Source organism: Molothrus ater, chromosome 7 (assembly GCF_012460135.2).
Source record: "Molothrus ater isolate BHLD 08-10-18 breed brown headed cowbird chromosome 7, BPBGC_Mater_1.1, whole genome shotgun sequence".
NCBI classification, from domain to species: domain Eukaryota; kingdom Metazoa; phylum Chordata; class Aves; order Passeriformes; family Icteridae; genus Molothrus; species Molothrus ater.
The window spans coordinates 21350848-21369400 of NC_050484.2; the positions used below are offsets into that span (position 1 = coordinate 21350848).

Here is an 18553-nt window from a genome sequence, read left to right on the forward strand (position 1 = left end):
GTGGTAATGCCACAGGATGCAAGTCTGAGCATTTGGTTAACGGGGTTAGCGGGGTCACTGACCTTTTCATTTCAAAGTGAATTGTTTCTGCAGGAGCAGAAGGACAGCTCTGGCCCAGAGTGTAACTGGGACACTGCACAGGGTCATGACATTGCTGAGAAAGGGCACAGCGTGATGTCTTGTGCCCTGTGTAAGGCTCAGAGGCAGCTGGAACATCCACACACCTTAAAATCTGCACTGCCTTCCTCAGCTTCTCCTGCAGGGATGAGACCCAGCCCAGTGCAGCGTCCAAGTGCCCCAGAGCTGGGATCTGAGGGCTTTCCTACAGGCATAGGTTCATCTCTGCACACCATTTGAGTGGGTCTCAGAAGCAATCCCCAGGAGTACTGTGGATAATATTTTATATGACAGTATGGCAGCCTAAGAATCTACATCCCCACCTAAGCCTATCAGATTTGTAACCTTAAAAGCACTCATGCAAAATATGACAACTGTATCAATTAGATAGAGTTGTCATATATGTCAAGTAGATAGATCAATTAACAGTATCAATTAGATACTGTTAACAAGTCTGCTTGGTACATGGAATGTGCCTTACAGAATTTTCTCTACATGTCTGAAGGAGAAATTGATAAATTGCTACAGACAAAGAAACCTGAAACCATGACCTACCTCTTTCTCAGCATCTTCCAGTTTCTTTTTCTTGCTCTCAGGCATCAGATCATCTAACCAGCTGAGCTCCCGCTTGGTAAAAAAGAAATCCATGAGTTTTCGGACAAATACCAAAGCTAGGACCTGAAAAGATATTAATTTAAAGAATTAGGAAATTAAGTAAGTAAAACAGACAAATAGACTTGTAGAGGAATTCTTTCAAAAGTGACCAGTTTGTAGCTAGAATTTTATCCTTTAGTTTGAATAAGCTAACAGCTGCTATTTCTTTGTTCAAATGAAGTATGGTTTGAAGCATAACAATCACTGAGGTCAGTAAATATATTCTATTTCCTATTATCATCAGAGAAATCCCTTAAGCAGCAGATAAATAAACCATTATTTATCCCAAGACACAGAACTGTTAGGCTCCTCAGTTCAGTAAGCAGTCTTCCTTAATGAGTGAATGTTCTTTCTGTAACAGGATTTAGTAATATTCCTTAAATAAAAAATGTCAAATAAATCTTAGTATTTTTTCTTTAAGAGAAGAATTTTCCCTAAGAGAATATAAGTTGGGATATCCACACATAGGATTCAAAGCACAGGTTAAATGTCAAATTTTTCACTACTTAATACATTATAAATTTTCCTTGAACACAGAATCAAAGCAACATTATAATTAACTGTCCAAAATTATATTTTTCTTCAATAATAATTATCCACAAGTGAAAATAATTAGGAATTTTTAGAGGAAATAAAAAAATTCATACCATCATAGGAAAGACAATGGCAGCTCTTGAAACCTTTATAATCCAGAGAAGCACAAGACAACTCAGCTGAATTATAGTGAAGAGATGGACCTTTCTAAGAGGAACATGCCTTAGATAAATAAAATCTGGCTGGTGTTTTGCAGGCATCCAGAATAACTTTATCCTGTCAAAAAGCTGAAAGAGAAAATTTTACACGTTTGGATCAAAAGGAGGTGTAGGATCATCTATGCTGGCATTCACACACTGCCTAAGAGATCCTGAATATCCAAAGAATCTGGCTTGTTATTCTAAAGGCAAAAACTGCATCATTTCAGCAGCACAGAAGAGAGTCCCTCAGTAACAACCATAAGGCTTTAATCTAGACTAGTCCAGCAGTGGCAAAGGACTTGTCTTCTCCCCACTGAGCCATCAGAGTAAGAACAAGAAACGTGTCACTTAAGCAGAGTTTAATTACTCAGTCATACTTCAGTGCCTTTCCATTTGAATACACATGTGCCTCCCCAGGTTGTATTGCAGGTGTGCTGAGACACTGAACTCTGCTGACTTACATTCTCTCCATTCTATACTGCAGGAAATACCCTGTTCTTTGGCCATCACACACATTGTTACTACACTGGGTGTTACACAAAAAGAAGGTGGTTATTTTGAAATCATGAACTCTTAACATCAGGCAAAGCCAGACTCCAGAGTGGTCTTGAATCAATTGTGACTCCAACTGAATGGAAGCTGGTTGATCCTGTTGGGCATGTGCACTGTCACACTCCTTTCCTAATACATCCTAGACTCCTTTTTCAACAACTGAGCTCTACCTCCTTTGGCACATAAAAAGCTGTTCATGGAGGGACCTCTGCAGTCTTTTATTTCCGGCAAATGAACAATTTTCTTTTACTTCACCAGACACTTTATCCCAGGCTGTTTTCTTCTCCATATTTCACTTTATTCACAAAACCAGAAAAAAAGGAATGAAAGCCAGAAAGCTGCTAGGAATGTCTGTGAGAGGTCCTATTTTTCAGACCTATTTGGCTCCATACTGACCTGAGACATTTATGTCACGGCACAGTGATTATGGTGATACACCAATTCTCCCTGCATGGATGAGCCATACTATATTCACACAGCCTTCAACAATGACAAGTTTTGGAAATTTTTATTGAGCATGTGCAAACTGCATTTTTTTAAAGGCTTATAATTTAGCCAGATTTGAGTATATTCCTTTTTCACAGAAACAGCAAAAAGCACATCCTCCCACAAAAGCCATCTTATCAAATCTTTATTCCTTATCCCAGCATGGAGGAGGAAGATAAGGAGGGGGATGCTATCACTTTTCCAAGTAAAGATAGCCAGATTTCAGCATGTCTTAAAAACACTCCTCAATAGCGTAGTGTACTTTCTCATACCCCTGTTCTGAGAAACAGCTGAACCATATTAAATTGAAATTATTTAAACCTCAGTAAAAGCCAAACTCCACTTCTGAGAGTATCAACCCAAAGGATAAGAGATAGGCAAAGTTATAAAAGAAGGGTCTCTGAATAGAGACCACCAGTCAAAAAAAAATAATCCCAGTTTTGCCTATAAATGGAGGTAAGTTGCAACCAAATGTAATGAAAAAAAAATCAGAAATTTTCTTTGCTTTTTGTATTTGACCTTTTACACAGTGTAACTTGTGTTTTCACTGTGTGATTTCTCAATTGTCTCAGAAGGTGTGTTGATGCCTCGTGGGCTATAGGATTTGACACTGTGCCATTTCATGCTGCAGTCAGCCAGGAGAAAGAGAGCACAGCACAACCCCAACCTGAGTGCTGGAATGCCAGCTTTCTGCCAGCTACTCCTACTTGAGGCCACTGCAGGAATGCTGCCCTTCCACTGGACTTGACCCTTCACCCCTGAGGTGCTGTGGCTTGCAACAGCTCCCCCTCCCTGCCTGGAGTGTTTATCTGCACAGGGAAGACCTTCAAAATTTCACTTATGTTAGTTTTAGGGCAAGTTTGCCCTAAAGGCAAAGTTCAAGATAAATGTAGCCCTGCAAAGGAGCTTGAAAAGGCAGCATGCAAGCAAGAGAATGGGCAGGCAGCAGAGAGGCAAGAGCCCCTGATAGTTATTACTCAGTTTTTAGGCTCAGCAAAATTCTCTTGATAACAAGAGAGAACAGAAAAATCAGCACCCAAAAATAGGGGGGTAAAACTGAACACATTACCTCTACTCTATTTAGAGAGAATCCATTTTCCTCTTAGGAAGACACTTTCAAAAATTTAAGGTTGGCAACATTCCTTTAAGATTATACACAAAAACTAATACAATAATATAAGAAGAATGGTAATTTTTTTTATAGAAAGCATCATCGATAACACACTCATCATAAATCCATTTTACCTGAATTCCCTTTAGAGATGAAGCACCCATGTAAAGAAACACTCCATAGAGCACTGGCATAGGAATAAACTGCACAAACAAGCAGAGAAAGAGAAGAGCATATTAAATACTACTTAACAATTTTAAACACTTCTAGAAAGACATTCAAAACAGTTGAAATACGAAGTGCCATATGCCTGCATTAATCAGACAAGTTGTAAATTCAGAGTCACTCAATTATAAATTAATAATGTTTCTCAGAGTATAAAGCAAAAGAAGAATCTGGCTCTGTAGTTTTATTTTCCTCTCATGGCCAGTTATTACAATATACTTAATTCCCTATTAATACAATTAACAGAACTACACAAAAAAATGAAAGCCTTAATTCTTAATACTTAAATTCTTTACTTTAAAGACAGCTCAGAAAACTGTTCAAGAGACACAAAATACTTCTTACTGCTAAAAGTAATATTTTGTCCTGTAAACATTTAAAATGGGTGAATGATTCCATGGATGGAATGATTTTTAAAGAGACTATTTAAATGTTCAGGTTCACAGCATAAACGGTGTAAGCAAATGGGTATGTCCATAGAATCTGTTAGAAATACTAAATCACAAAATGCATGTTCTGTGTGTTTTCTAAGTGAAGGCTTTATGATATACTTAATAAAATACTGCTGGCAAGTACAATTTCTAAGGGCTTATTGCCCTCACTGCGACAATATTCAAGACTAAGTTCTGGTTTTATTAAAGCCAGTGCCAAAAATCTCACTGATTTCACAGAGGCCAGATAATTCTTTAAAAAGTACTACATGTATACAGGGTATTATATATGATTGTAACTAGACTAGACACCCTTTTTCAGGACACTGGTGAGCTGTCTTGAGTATGCAGGAAGCATGAGATAATTTTTCTGTTCATTTCCAAGAAACAAATCATAGAACTTCTCTTGCAACTGTGAAAATATTTTTAAATTACTTGGAAACCACAAAATGTTTTTAAATTATCTAAATAAATTTTAAATTGGTATAACGAGACTGCTTCATGGTAATTTGCCATGGGCCCAAAGTATTGACAAAGTGTGAATACAGCCCAATGGCAGAATTCCCTTTGACTTCAGTCAGGCCAGATTTTCATTACAAGTTTTTTATTTTAAAAATGCTAGGCACTTTATTAAGCAAAATTAGAATTCCACTTTAAACTCTCATTTTGTAACATTATGCTGGTTAGTAATGTGCCTGGAAAGAGCATTCATTAGATAATACAGTAACAACAGTGAACTGTTCAGTGCAGTATTCTTTAACTTTCCCTTACTTCCCCAAATTACCTTTAGAATACTTGTCAAAAAGACAGATGAGCCCATAAGGATAAAAATCATGAGCCCTGTGACTCTTTGCTCCCGGATTCCAAGAAATTTTGGCTGCTCCCCTGGAGCGGAGCACTCTGATTCCAGTTTTAAGCTGTTCACATGGGAAATGGAGAGCACAGTGGCTGCAACAAACCATGGCAATCCCATAATAGAGCACACACCAAGCATCACTGCCACCATGAGTAGGTCGAGGTGGTATCCACATCCTTTCTGTTAAGAAAGTAAGGATGGAAAGGAGATGTAAAATGACATCTGAATTAAGGAGAATGCTCCTGGCAGGCATTCCTAATGAACAGCTAAAGACAACTGAAAATTTTGAGACTTGTAGGAAAAATAGAGCTTCCTTCTATGTGTTATCCAGGCTGGGTCAGTAGGGATGCAGACTGGTTATCTAAGGGGAATTCCTACTGGCTCACACTCAGTGCTCAATGTCACCAGAGTCCTTCCAGTTGTGAGTCAAATGTACCACAAATCCACTCTACAGTGGGCACCAAACAGCTTTCCTGCTTATAAAGTGGATACTGGTGAGACACTGGAAAATACATACATTTTCTGTTTTAACTAAGTCTCCTCTCTGGATAACAGTGAGTAGAACATCCAGCTGTGCTGCCAACTTCCCACTGCACTAATCAAAGTAGACCTCCCCTCCATTCTTACAAAGAGATGGAAAAGTATGTATTTTTACTGGTCCCTACATAAAAATCCACAACATTTGCTAAGTCCCTTTATGCTAGAAGGGGCCATAAAACCACAGTGTTCCTTCTAAAGTTTTTTAAGATGGTAAGCACATGATATACATTTTCAGTAACATACTTTCAATCTTAGATAAGAACAGATAGCTAGAAAATAAGATACATTAAATTAAAATATAAAATCTATTAAATTAAAACATTAAAATTAAACTTTAAAAATTTAAATTAAAATATAAAAACTGCTTTGATGGTTTCCTTATTCAAACATAGCATCATAATATCCATAGGAAAAGTCAATATAAAACCTTTGGGTTTGGATCACTTCTGTAGTGGTCAAATGCTACATAAATTTACCAACAGGTAGATAATGGTTTGCTTTCAAGCATAAAACCCTTTGGTCGAATCTTAGATAAACCCTCCCATGACTGCCTTCACTTGAAAAAGAAAAATGCATCAAGCTTGGTTCTATAGATATCTGTTACCATAGCTGAACCATAGCTGAGTGGGATATTTCACTTCAATTTTAGCAAGTATCCAGGACATCCTCACAGCTGCAAGCTGCAGCTGAGGCTATTTTCTTTTAAAAAGTCAGGTAGTTAGCCATCTCCACAAAACTTTGCAATATGGCAACAAATCCAGTGTCATGGTCTGATGAAACAGTGATGTTCATGCAAACAATGTGAATATGTTGAACCATAATTTTGCCTGTAAACCCATGCAAATGCCTTTTGACATAAAAAAAGTAACTAAACTAAACTTGGAAGGGTTTGCTACAGAGACTGCCAAAAGCAGAAATGTGCACTATCCAGAATTTGCTATGGGAAGTATAAAAAAAGAGGGGAAAATGAGTTGGAAGCAAACAAATCATTTCTTTATGAAGACAACTTTTACTTCTAAAATGGGAAGCGTCTGGGTTTATGAAAATGTAAGCCATATATCAAAATGAAAATGCCATCTTATTTGCTTACATTATTTAAAAAGGGGGAAAAGTAAAGAAAATGAAGAGAATCAACTTTAGCAACCTTCCCTCACTCCCCAAAAGTGCTTATGAGTCTTATCTCCAAGACACATCTTGACAAACTCAGAGATGTGTCAAACACAGATATTAGTTACAGGCACAATGCACTCAAAGAAAGAGTTTAATTCTAAATCCTAACAGAGACACCTTTTTTTACCTTCTGACACATTTATGAGGAATGTATCTGCTAATGCATACAGAAACCGAGAGCATTTCCTCACATTCATACATGATCTGAGGAACCTGACATATGGGAAGAAAAGGAAGCATAGCAACAGGTGATGCTACACCAGACCCCAGCAAAACTAAAACGCAGCAAGACAAGGGGGCAGCCAGGAGGACCATCTGACTCCCAGATGCCAGTGCTGAAAAAACACATTCCAAAGCTTGGCAGCAAATTCCTGCATCTGTCAAGTTAACCACATGCAATGCTATGGATTGACATGAAGAGCCAGGCTGACAAAGAGGGCAAAAAAAGAACATATCAAATGTCACAATCATCCAAGAAGAGGCAATGCAAAGTGAAGGTTGCAAATGCATTTGCTAAAGCAACTTGGGATTGGATTGCTGCTTATTAAAAGTATGTCAAAAAAAAGCCTAAGCTTGCTGCATATACATGTACAGAAACCTGCTGCTAGATTTTGCCCAACAGTTTTTCAGAGGGGTGATGTCCCTTTTTCTCTCTCCATCTGTAGGCAACTAAAGTGTTAGAGAACAGAGCAGGAAGTTGTCCTATGTTGTTTTAAGAACCCATTGTGCCTCTAAGGCTCAGTTTTATTCTTCTCCCTTCTTTAACATAGGAAGGGCATTAAAAAAAAGGATAGGTAGAACCACAGAAAGGATGAAGAGAAGGAAAAAAAATCTTTTATTATGAAATAACCCCTGAGTAGTTTTTAAAAATCCATCCAGTAGAACAACACTGTCAATACCTGAGGAGGCAATTAATATTGTGGTATTTAAGGAGATTATTAACTTGAAGTCATTTTTTAAGTGAATGAATCCTACTTCTACTAAAGCACAGAAGGCAGCACTTTTTAAACTCAGAATCTGTATTCCAAATAATATTCATAAAGTCCTCTGTAAGGCAGTGGATCACTGACACAGGGCACAGGTACCACACAGACCAACAAAGAAAAAAGCATAAAAATTTAAAGGAGTTCTATATAATATATAACAAACTAGCATACTAAAGTAGATGGATGCACATTACATAATCTGAAGCAGAAAACAACAGTGAAAGTATAAATTTTGACTGAATACCTTTAGTTTGTGTTCTTTTCTATTGATAATGACAGCTGTGATCTGTTGGTCCATAAAGATAAGGATAGTACAAAGCAAGGCTGGAATTACAGCAGCTATCACTGTCCACCAAGGATTAGGCCCCAAAGGAGTAATAAACCAGCCACGATCATCTCTGGTGGGCTACAAAAACAGTCATGCATGGCCAGTCAGAACTGTAAGGATTATTCACATTTCAATTTCACAAGAATACAAACAAAACCTTATTAGGATATGACTTCCTCTAAAATCAACCTATATAGAGCACTAAAAACATGCTAGACTTCCTTTGATGCCAAGCCAAGAAATTACATATAATAAAATATATAATAAAATCATCTGGATTATTAAAGACTTGGTTGCACTTGATACAGTAAACCCAAAATTTGGAGGAAGCCCCAGAACATTACAATAGTTTAGAATTTGGATGATTCAAGTCCTGTTAATTTCTACAGAGAAATAAACATTAAGAAGCATGAAAGAGCCTGATGGGAGAGGTTCACTTACATGATCCATAAATCAGAGAGGTTGCATATTTACTTGTGAACACAAAAATTTTAAAATACAATCACTACTCCCCGATAATGATAACAAAAAATTATAAACCCATCAGAGTAGATTACTTTGCGAAATGATAAAGCAGTGCAATTTCTTAACAACTTACCTTAAAAGCATTTGGAACCTGAAGTTTTGGTGATGGAATTCCAATGGCGTAGTCAATTAAAACCATGGACAAAATAGTGAGAAAGACAGCAAAGTCGCTGACAACAGAGCGTACCTGTGATTATTGAGAGAAATTACAATTTTAACTAAAACATTCAGCTATGACTTAAGATTTTTCTTCACAGTTTTAGTACAGCTTACAGTTTTAGCTTACAGGTAAAACCATGCTTATTCTGATATGAGTTTATAACAGAGGAAAGATGCCCTGTCTACTTCACCAGCTGTTAACTGAATTTGCAATGCAGAGGGAATTCATACTTGGACATGACTAATGGCAACTTTGGAATTGGAATAAGGGCACACACCTTTGTTGGGAAGTACCGGCTGGTTTTGAACTGCTTCAGAGTGGATGAGAGCGTTACTGTGGAGAAGAACAGGATGACAGACCAGAAGAGGACGTCTGGAACATAAGGGCCATGATGACCACAGGCTCGCCCAACAAACTCGCCATGAAACTTTTTACATTCCTATCAGGGAGAGAAAAACAGTGTTGTTCTAAAAATTATCCATGCTTACACTAACATTTTCTTCCCAATTTCTTCCCTAATTTGTATTACTAGAAATAGTAAAACAATTTCTAGATATTTATTCTTTTAAAACTTAAAACTCACTATGTGTGTATCTAGTCTGCATGTAAAATTCCCAAAGGAATCTCTTTTTTAGCCATATTAAATGATGAAGTCGCTAAGACATACCATAAATAAAGTCATTAACATAAAAACAGGGTTTTGTCAAACTCAGAAAGTACACTGATTTATTTTCTGTGTACAAATACAGATTTACACTTACAAACGCTCTCCAAATGTGGAAAGCAAAGTTCAAAAGGCACAAAGAGAAAGTCTGCCCCTGGTGCATTCTCAAGAACTGCTTTTTTGTCTTCCCTTCACAGCCCCAGCAATTGAAGAAGCTATTTAGGACGCGTGGCATTGGCCTAAAAGAAGCCAATACATTTAATACCACACGGGGGCAGCACATCCTGCAAATTATCTTTCTCTGACAACAAGCGCTGATAAAATGCCCGAAAACCCTAAACCTTTAACATCAATTATATTTAATATACTTTTTTGTCAATATGCAGATACAGTAGAAAGCATTTCCAGTACTTCTCCACTACTGCCCTTGGTCATCTAAAATCATAAAGAGTAGCTCTAGAAATGTGAGCTACAAGCTCTGGACTCACAATCCTTTCCTTCTCCTTTCCAATCCCTCCACACTTATTAAGAAAAATTAAATGCAGCACCCATGAAATCAGGGATTCCAGAAAGAAATATCCTGCCAGATCAGGATCTTTTTGTATTAAATCAAGTGTGTCATTGGCGCATCACACTCACTGCGCAATTATCCTGATATGGGAAACTCTGTCTTTGAAAAAAGATTGTCTTGGAAAAAAACACAATTGCTATTTGATGACTGTGAGACAAAAGAGCACAAGGTTTTTTATACTGCTAGAGTAGTAAACTTGGGATGAAGTTCATCATATGCCTCTTGAAGAGATTTTGTCACCATCAAAATCCTCTTCACATTTGTCCAAAATCCTCTTATAATACTTGGTCCAAAATCCTTTGCTCACACTTGGTTTGTCTTGAAAGCAAAAAATAATCATTGGGTTTTAAGAGAGAATGAGAATCCAGATCTTCAGAAACTTGAAACATTTCAACTAGATACAAGAAGATATGAGCAGTAAAAGAGACATAATGGGGTGAGTCTGACCAAATATTTACAGACAGCAATGTCTAATCTCTTACTGCAGTTCTCGAGAGCAGAAGTTTCTTGATGGTGCTTGCAAGAAACAAAGACACAAAAGTACAAAAAAATCAGTTATTTCTTTGACAACTACAGGGACTCATGGGAAAAGTTGGTCAGTTATACTGCTACCTATGTAAACTCAAGTTTTGGTAATAAGCTTTCACAGAAGTTTTTAAGGGTTTTATATAATGCAGCCAGTCTTTTACATTTATAGTTAAAACAAAATCTGTTATTTTAAATCTCCTCAGCTGCAAATGTACTCTGAAAAACACTGTCAGAGATCTGAGAAAGTGAGAGGAGGAGTCTGCTCCTGCACAGATGCTCTTAGAGTGTGCTGCAATTTTGAGAATATTCATTCTGGACTGCTGGAATCCCTCAGGCCAGCAGTTCTCAACTTTCTTTCTGCTGTTGCCACACCAACAGAGTTGAGGAGCAGTCCCTGCTCAGAGGAAGGCATGGAAGCAAGACAGAGCAGCCATGGAAGACAGCTCTTACTTAAAACGAGTTCTTCTGCATTCCTGCCTTTAGAAAAAAAAAAAAAAAAAAAAAAAAGAAAAAAGAACAGTATCTTCTGGAGACAGTCCACTGGATTGGCTTTTAAGTGTTCAATTTGATTGTGCCTATGATTTGGTTAATTCAGCTATCTCTTCAGTCTGGTGTCTTTTGCATTCAATTCTCTTTGACTGTGTAATGAAATGATCCCTTTGCAAAAAAAAGTGGTGGCCCAATCTCAACACAACATTTTAATCAAGCTGTAAATGTCACTTTGAAAAAGGCAAACTTGAATTATAAAATCCTTTAAACATAGCAAAGTGTACCATTAAGAAACTTGTTACACATTCATGCAAGCCTCACTAAACTGTAGCTTTATCCCCTTCCTCCCCTGGGAAAAGAAATTACAGAACTTATGTGAGAAAAAAGTGGTCATTGAGGAGAAAATTTCTCCCCATCCTCTTTTTTATAGCCTGAACTACTGCAAGAGTGTTTTAGGGGAAATAAATGCATCTGATTCTTTCTACACAAGAGAACTTTGGTTTTGCCATCTGGCAGAATTTAGGACAAATTCATTGTCATTTGACATGTTTGACTTAATCTCAGCCAAGCTCTTGTGCTAGTGTGTCAAGAAGGTTCCAAAGCAGGGCATAAAATGCACACACTTGCTGCAAAAAGCTTACAAAATGAGATAACACTATAAAGTTCATGTTAATTTTTGTTAAGTATCTTTTATTATTTATTTGAACAAATATGAGCAGGAAAATTGGTATTTTTAAAATATTTTTGTTGCAGTAAGATGGATTATTTATGCCTATGCCTTTATTTATTAAGTTCCAAAATTTACTTACTGACACAGTTAGGTTCCCCCATGGCACATCAGATGCAGATATATTGTAGTCCTGCCAGTATTGTAAGGTTTTATTGCTAGGATGCTCTGGTTCCACACAATTGCATCTGAAAAGAAATATATTTTTCCTTAATAGTGAAAGATATATCAGATATTAATCTTAATTATCAATTTTAAGATACGTTAAAATTATGCTCTACATTGGCAGATAATTTTAGTTCAAAGGAGTTCAGTAAATGCATGCTTTGAAGCAGTTTGTAGTTCAGTAGCCAGTGCTATTACTGGAGTATCATTTGCTGTGAGGTGCATATGCATATATAGTACGTAACGTGACATATTCCAACCACTGATCACATTAAGTTTTACCACCTGTTTTCTTCCTTGTCTATTGATAGTTCTGAGCACAGTTTGAAATACTGAGAATATGCTGGCCCTGTTCCACCCTCTTACACCTAACACTTCTCTACATGGACATTAGATGCTATGTACAGCTCCAGCCAGATCCATTTCCCAAATAACAAACTCTCTGTGTCCTCTTTCTTTCCTAGATGGAAATATGCCTTTGCATGCAAAATTGCCCAACTACCCAGTCAATTGTCAGGGCTCTGAATGTCAGGATCACCAGCACCAAACGCTCTCTGGACTCTGTGTCCCTTGTTTCTCTTTTCCCCATAGCTGCTGTGAAAGCACAGTTTTCATTCTAGATTGTGTATTTTAACACGCAAAATGTGACGAGGCAGTGTAGGAGGACAATAAGTAATTTAAAAATAAGTAATTTAAAATCAAAATGAAATCTTTAAAGCCTCTGAAGCAACTGTGGGAGGCTTTTTCTTTGACAAAGCCTTCAAAACATCCAGGATACTCTGTAGGATCCAAGATGTCAAGTGTGCTTTGCAATACGCTTTAAATTAATTCTCCTTTAATAATCTATAGCACCATCGAGTCTGCTAGTATTTTAATGTGCTTATGATGACTTTAAATAAATTGTGTACTCTCTGATAAAGTTTTCAAGAGTAGCTGGGGACAGGATAACATCTGACTATTGCGTGCAGGCCACTAAATATAAACTGCATTACAGCTGTAGCAGAATATCAGTTTATGCACTTACCTATGCTATCTATTTTCTATGTGACTGTTTATCTCTCCACAAAATGACAATACTCATCTAGATTTGTTTGATTTTCTATATATTAAATTCTACCATCTACACCATGAGGACACAACACTGACATTCTATTTCAATTACAATACTATACATGTGACAACAGCTGCATTTAATACATAGAGAAGAAAAGATGCAGGTTGTCTTTGTGCAACTCCTTGCTTTTATTTTAAATGCAGCTATTTCCAAAAGAAAGAGAAAACCCCCCACGCCCCATGAACAAAAAGCAAAGAAAAAAAAAAAGAAAAAAAAGCAACTGCATTCAGAGAAGTAGAGGGCCTGAGCCAAAAGTCCTTGACTGGATCTTTCAAACATATTTAATATGCTTTGGATCAGGCCCTAAGTGCAGAATGAACGCGTGTTCAATGTGTAGTCCAAGGTATTAGAGGATGTGTTAAATGAAGCACATCACTACCAGTGAGCTACAGGAGCAGAATAAAGCCAACAAACAGTATGGCTACATCATGTATTGCAAGGGAGTATTGGATGTTCATGCAGCAGTACAGAGGTGGCTGTGTGAGGTTACTGCTGTTTTCTGGGAGCACAGGAGCTCCCTGGCCCTGGTGTCCATCGCCGATCGCAGGCTGGCCGGACGCCGGGCCAGGGTTTGATTACAGCAGGCCAGGGTGGCAGGGGCTGCTCATTCAGTCACTTCCTCACTAGAAGGGGAGACTGTGCCTGTCGCCAGCACTACATGGCACAGCTACACTTGCTGCAAACTGCAAAATTACATTTAAACGTTAGAGGAGCCAACATTTCTATTTCCTCAGAAACGTGACGCTTGAAGCTATACTTTAATACAGCTCAGGTAAATCACCTTCAGATGAGATCATCTGTTTATTTCTATAGTAATATCACTTTCCTCCTGCACAGCATTCCAGTCTGATCTTTACCAAGTTTCACAGGCATTTAGCAATGGCAGACTGATCATCAGCAAATAAGAGACTTGTGCAAACTACACCCACACAGACCAAAATTGCCCTGCACAGTGCTTCTGTCACTGAATGGGGGCAGAGCTAGGCCCTAACGGTGGAGATCAGATCCTGTTTCTACTCAGAAGACCATTCAAACAATGATCTCAGTGTTTTGATATATACAACATTGCATTGCTTTCAATATTGTACGTGTTTTGGCAACACTGACATTTTGATGCGAGATTGTATCATGGTATTACTGTCTTCCAGCATCCCACTAATTGCTTAACATTATAGAACTGTGAGATAGTAAAACGCTCCCTGTCCATCCCAGAAAACACAAATGAAGGTACCATTCAGTGCCAAAACATAAAAACATTATCTACCAAAATGTCTTGTTTCATAACAGATTTAATTGCTTCAATGATAACTATTTCCCAATGTAACTGACCTTCAAGAATAATCTCACATTAATGAAATTATGCTTCCTACTTTAATATTTTTAGTATTTTAGTCTCTCATTGCCATTTTTACTTTGAGTAGTTCTGCCAGAAAAACCAAAATACACTGAATAGTTAACACTAACACATCCTTCTATTTTCCTTATAAAATATTACTCAGAATGCTGGAATAAGCAAAAAATTATTTCCTCTTGGGGATTCAAATGCTCTTACATTCTTATAAGTTGTTTAAAGTGCTGAGCACTTGCCCACGACAAGGGGTCTGTGGGGAGTTTATGCTATTACCAAATGAGTAATTGACTATACAAACACCTGTATTTTCTAAGCAACATATTCATCTTTAAATACAGTACCAACTTAGCAGGGTACTCTTGTGTCTTTGAGTGATAAGTCAGCAATGATCTTCCTGATACTAAAAGATTCTAAAGGATTCTTTTGATTCTCTTTCCTCCTGGCTAGAACAAAGGCAGGGAACAATCTGACACTGATTTTGGTAGCAAAAGCATAGGTGTCACTCTGGGGGGGGGCAATCTTTGCTGCCAATCTCAACACATCCATTTCATCACACTGATGAGAGAAATAAATAATTTTTTATCTTTACCCTTTTGAATATGGCAACACATTCTGATCTCCTGGTAGCAATTCAGATGTTTAGCATGGGTGACTGTACACTCCATGGTGTCTGGGATATCCATGATGAGTTGGGACATATGAGAGGATCTTCGTTGACTCATGCCTTTGTTTTCAAAGCAGCTGGAGGCTGAGAGATCTAAAGTGGCACTAGATACCCAGTCACAGGCCCCTACCTGTATTTAAAATGTCCATATTTTGCAGCTAGACAGATATCAGGGGAGCTTGTTTTCGTTTAGAGTATTTAAAAATCTAATACAGCCTAATAGAAAGTGGATTATACTTCTGAGGTAGATAAATGAACCATTTCAGACAAGATAGTCTTCAGACAACTCAGAACTGTTGTAAGATGAGAACTGACAAAATGAGAATGAAGAATAACCTGAACCTGCTAGCTAGAAACAGTAACCAGAGCAAGGAGTCTTTATTGCCCATACACCTTCCAAAGCACTCAAGAAATCTCAGGCAAATCAGAATGGAGAACAAGGGTAGATTAGAAATAAACAATTTTAGGACTGCATGACAGACAGGTATCCCCTGGAGCCTGTACCTCTCTCCCTTTTATTGGAGGATCAAAATTTCATCTTAATCTTTAGCACCAATTCAATTGTAACATATAGGCAGTATAAGGTCACTCCCCACTTCTCTTCTTTGTCCCCCTTAACTCCTCACAATTTCTTAGCTGTTTTAGGTTTTGGTTCATAAGTCTCAGTCTCGTTCACTTCATTAATTAGAGGCAGCCATCCTAACTTTGCTGCATGCAACATCTAAAACTTGTCCTGTTTTCAGAGAGCGGAGCTAGCATCCCACAAGAGCAACTTCAGGAAATCTCAGATAACTATCAGTGTTCTTTGTTCCACAAAAGGAACAGTTATTACTATCCTTAATAGCACCAAAAAGACTGTCTGTATTATCCCTCTTTCTCTGGACTATGGGAAAGGGAATATTAGTTAGCAAATTAAAAACCTATCACTTTATATGTCATGTTGGGGAATATTTTCCCCCTCCTTTTAGATTAGCAATAAAATACAAATATCATGGCTGCTCAACAGCTAAAAGGTTCTTTACTAAAACCACTTGCATCCTGACTCTAATTTTCTGTTAACTGAAAAACAAGAAACTTATTTCCTACATTTAGTTTTTCAATTCAAATTAACCTCAGTCTAGTCTTACAATATCCACCTCTTACTCCTGCTTCTTCAGATTGCTTCTTCACCATTTTCTTCTCTTTACTCTGCATGTTCTGCTCCCCACACAGACTTTAATGTAGTATGGTGCCTGTCCAGCTTCAAAAAAGAGCCTCAGACAGTGTTTTTGTGAGTAAATAAACCACACTTAAACGGTGCAGCTCCCTTTGAAAGCCCCATGACCATTCATCCCACAGCAGTCACCATTTTTCAGTAGCAGGTTTTCGAGACTAGGAGGCACTTACTATCAATGATTTTATAAAATTCAACAGGCACTGGTTTGGATCTCTTATTTTTCCAGCATTTACATATTGTATGCTCCACCTATTTATACTAGATAAGGATATGATCTATAAAAGATGCAACTGCAGCTTCTTCCTGATTAGTCAATATACCATTTCCCCTTGCTAGAAGGGAAAAATGCCTTTCTGGCTCACTTAAGATAGCCTGAGAATGAGATTTGCTCTATATGAATATTTATAATACTTAAAAAACTGCAGGCAAGTATGACAAATAAGTTGCAAAATGTGCTTGTTTAAACAATATGTCTCACTGAATATCAGAGCACATATTTGGTAGTATGAGTAGGAAGGTTTTCCCCTAGCACAGAGGATGCTCTGAGCGTGCTCTGCACTGATCACATAACAGAGACAGAGGAAGATGAAATGGAAGATAACATCCCTAGGTTTGTTTTTAAAGTAAGGTATAGGTATTCTTTATGATGCATTTACAAGGCTGAAGTATATTAATGGCACTATGCTATGCATGTTTAGGTTTTCTGCAAATACACCATTTTCATGGGAATTATGGGCATTCACAGAATCCTTCTGTCTGTCCAACAACTTCTATGGGAAGAGGACAACAACAGTAACATAAAATGATATCTTCTCTGCTATCTCATACCTACAATACCTGCAGACCTTGGCATTTTATTTGCCTTATATTCCTTGCGCCAACCTTCATACCAACTAAATCAAAGCCTCGGTGGATAAAAGACTGGAAACAAAATAATTAATAGTGATGGAAAATGGACTTGTCAGTTAAGTTCTATTCTCAGTATCATGAAACCCTTTCACAGCGCAGCTGTCATGGCAAGACAAGATTTTTTTCTTCATTTATTTATGAGCTCTGCCATCCTGAATTACAACCACTGTTATGTGGCCCATCTCTGACAGTCACGAACATCAGTAGGCATCCACAAATATTCTCTAAGGTTCAAGGCTGTATAGTTTAGTTGGTTAAGTTCAGGAGGAAAATATAAAAGCCTATGAAAGCACCTAAACAATGCACTCAGCAGTACAATAGTTTGATGGAGAAAGAAACAAAGATAAATCTGAGAAGGGGAACTGATGTTAGCCTGAAGACATCTCAAAGAATCAGGTTCTTTTGGATAGCACAAAAGAAGACAACAGTGTTTTTTCAAGGGGAAAGTCTAGAAAACATATTTATAATCATATTGTAGCTTTGTTAACCTTGAAGGTTGGGTTTTATTAGCTATCTGCTGCAGTATGCAGTCCCTGCATTTGCAGCAGCACTATGGTGTGTAACTGCCATACACAGAAATTCCTGCGCAGAAAAGCAGTGCAACTCTGGGGATACTGACAATTCATCTGAAAGCTTCCACTGTGAAATACTTCTAGGATGTCACTTCACCCTACTTCCAAAGTTAAGAGTGCATATACTTAAGAGAGAAGAAGTTCAGTATAATGCTGGTACAGAAATAATTACTGCAATACATTGCAGTGCTACACGGTCAGTTTGAGTTTCAACTGTGCAGGTGCAATGCATCAATACACGTAAAGGTACTGTAAAAATCCACCCACAGATTTTATGTAAGCCTTCCTAGATTTTGAAGGCATTGTGTAGACCAGCTACCAACTACAAACTGAATGCTGTGGAGAATTGCTTAGCAAGGAGATCTATTTCCAAAGTGGAGGGGACAAGTAGTAGGAAAGAACAAAACAAGGTGGGCACTCTCTGGGTTCAAATGATGGAGAAAGAGACAAACAAGTCGGCTGAGTGGGGCAGGCACAGAGAAGTCTTGGAAAAAATAGAATAAAGAAAAAGAAATCCTGGATTCCAAGGTTTGTCAAGAAGCAAAAGGCAACCAGCAGTTAAACTCAGTGATGGCACTTGGTTGGTTCTGGGAAGAAGAGGGATATTCTTAGGGGAGGACACACAGTATATGTCACAGTTACTTAACTGTAGGAAAAAACTACAAAGAAGGGAAACAGAAAATCTATTTTCATATCTAACCTCAAAGA

At 37.7% G+C, this 18553-nt stretch overlaps 1 protein-coding gene across 9 annotated transcripts in view; it reads right to left on the reverse strand.

Moving 5' to 3' along the window:
• The window catches only part of SLC4A10 (solute carrier family 4 member 10), a 166229-nt gene that overhangs the window by 10702 nt on the left and 136974 nt on the right, over positions 1-18553 (reverse strand). For all 9 annotated transcript variants that reach the window (XM_054515406.1, XM_036386559.2, XM_036386561.2 and 6 more), the window contains 8 exons: positions 11937-12042; positions 9153-9314; positions 8789-8902; positions 8107-8268; positions 5095-5346; positions 3789-3857; positions 1419-1592; positions 673-795 (listed from right to left, as the gene is read on the reverse strand). In XM_054515406.1, coding sequence (XP_054371381.1) covers positions 673-795; positions 1419-1592; positions 3789-3857; positions 5095-5346; positions 8107-8268; positions 8789-8902; positions 9153-9314; positions 11937-12042 — 1162 coding nt within the window. The remainder of the gene's footprint in view (positions 1-672; positions 796-1418; positions 1593-3788; positions 3858-5094; positions 5347-8106; positions 8269-8788; positions 8903-9152; positions 9315-11936; positions 12043-18553) is intronic.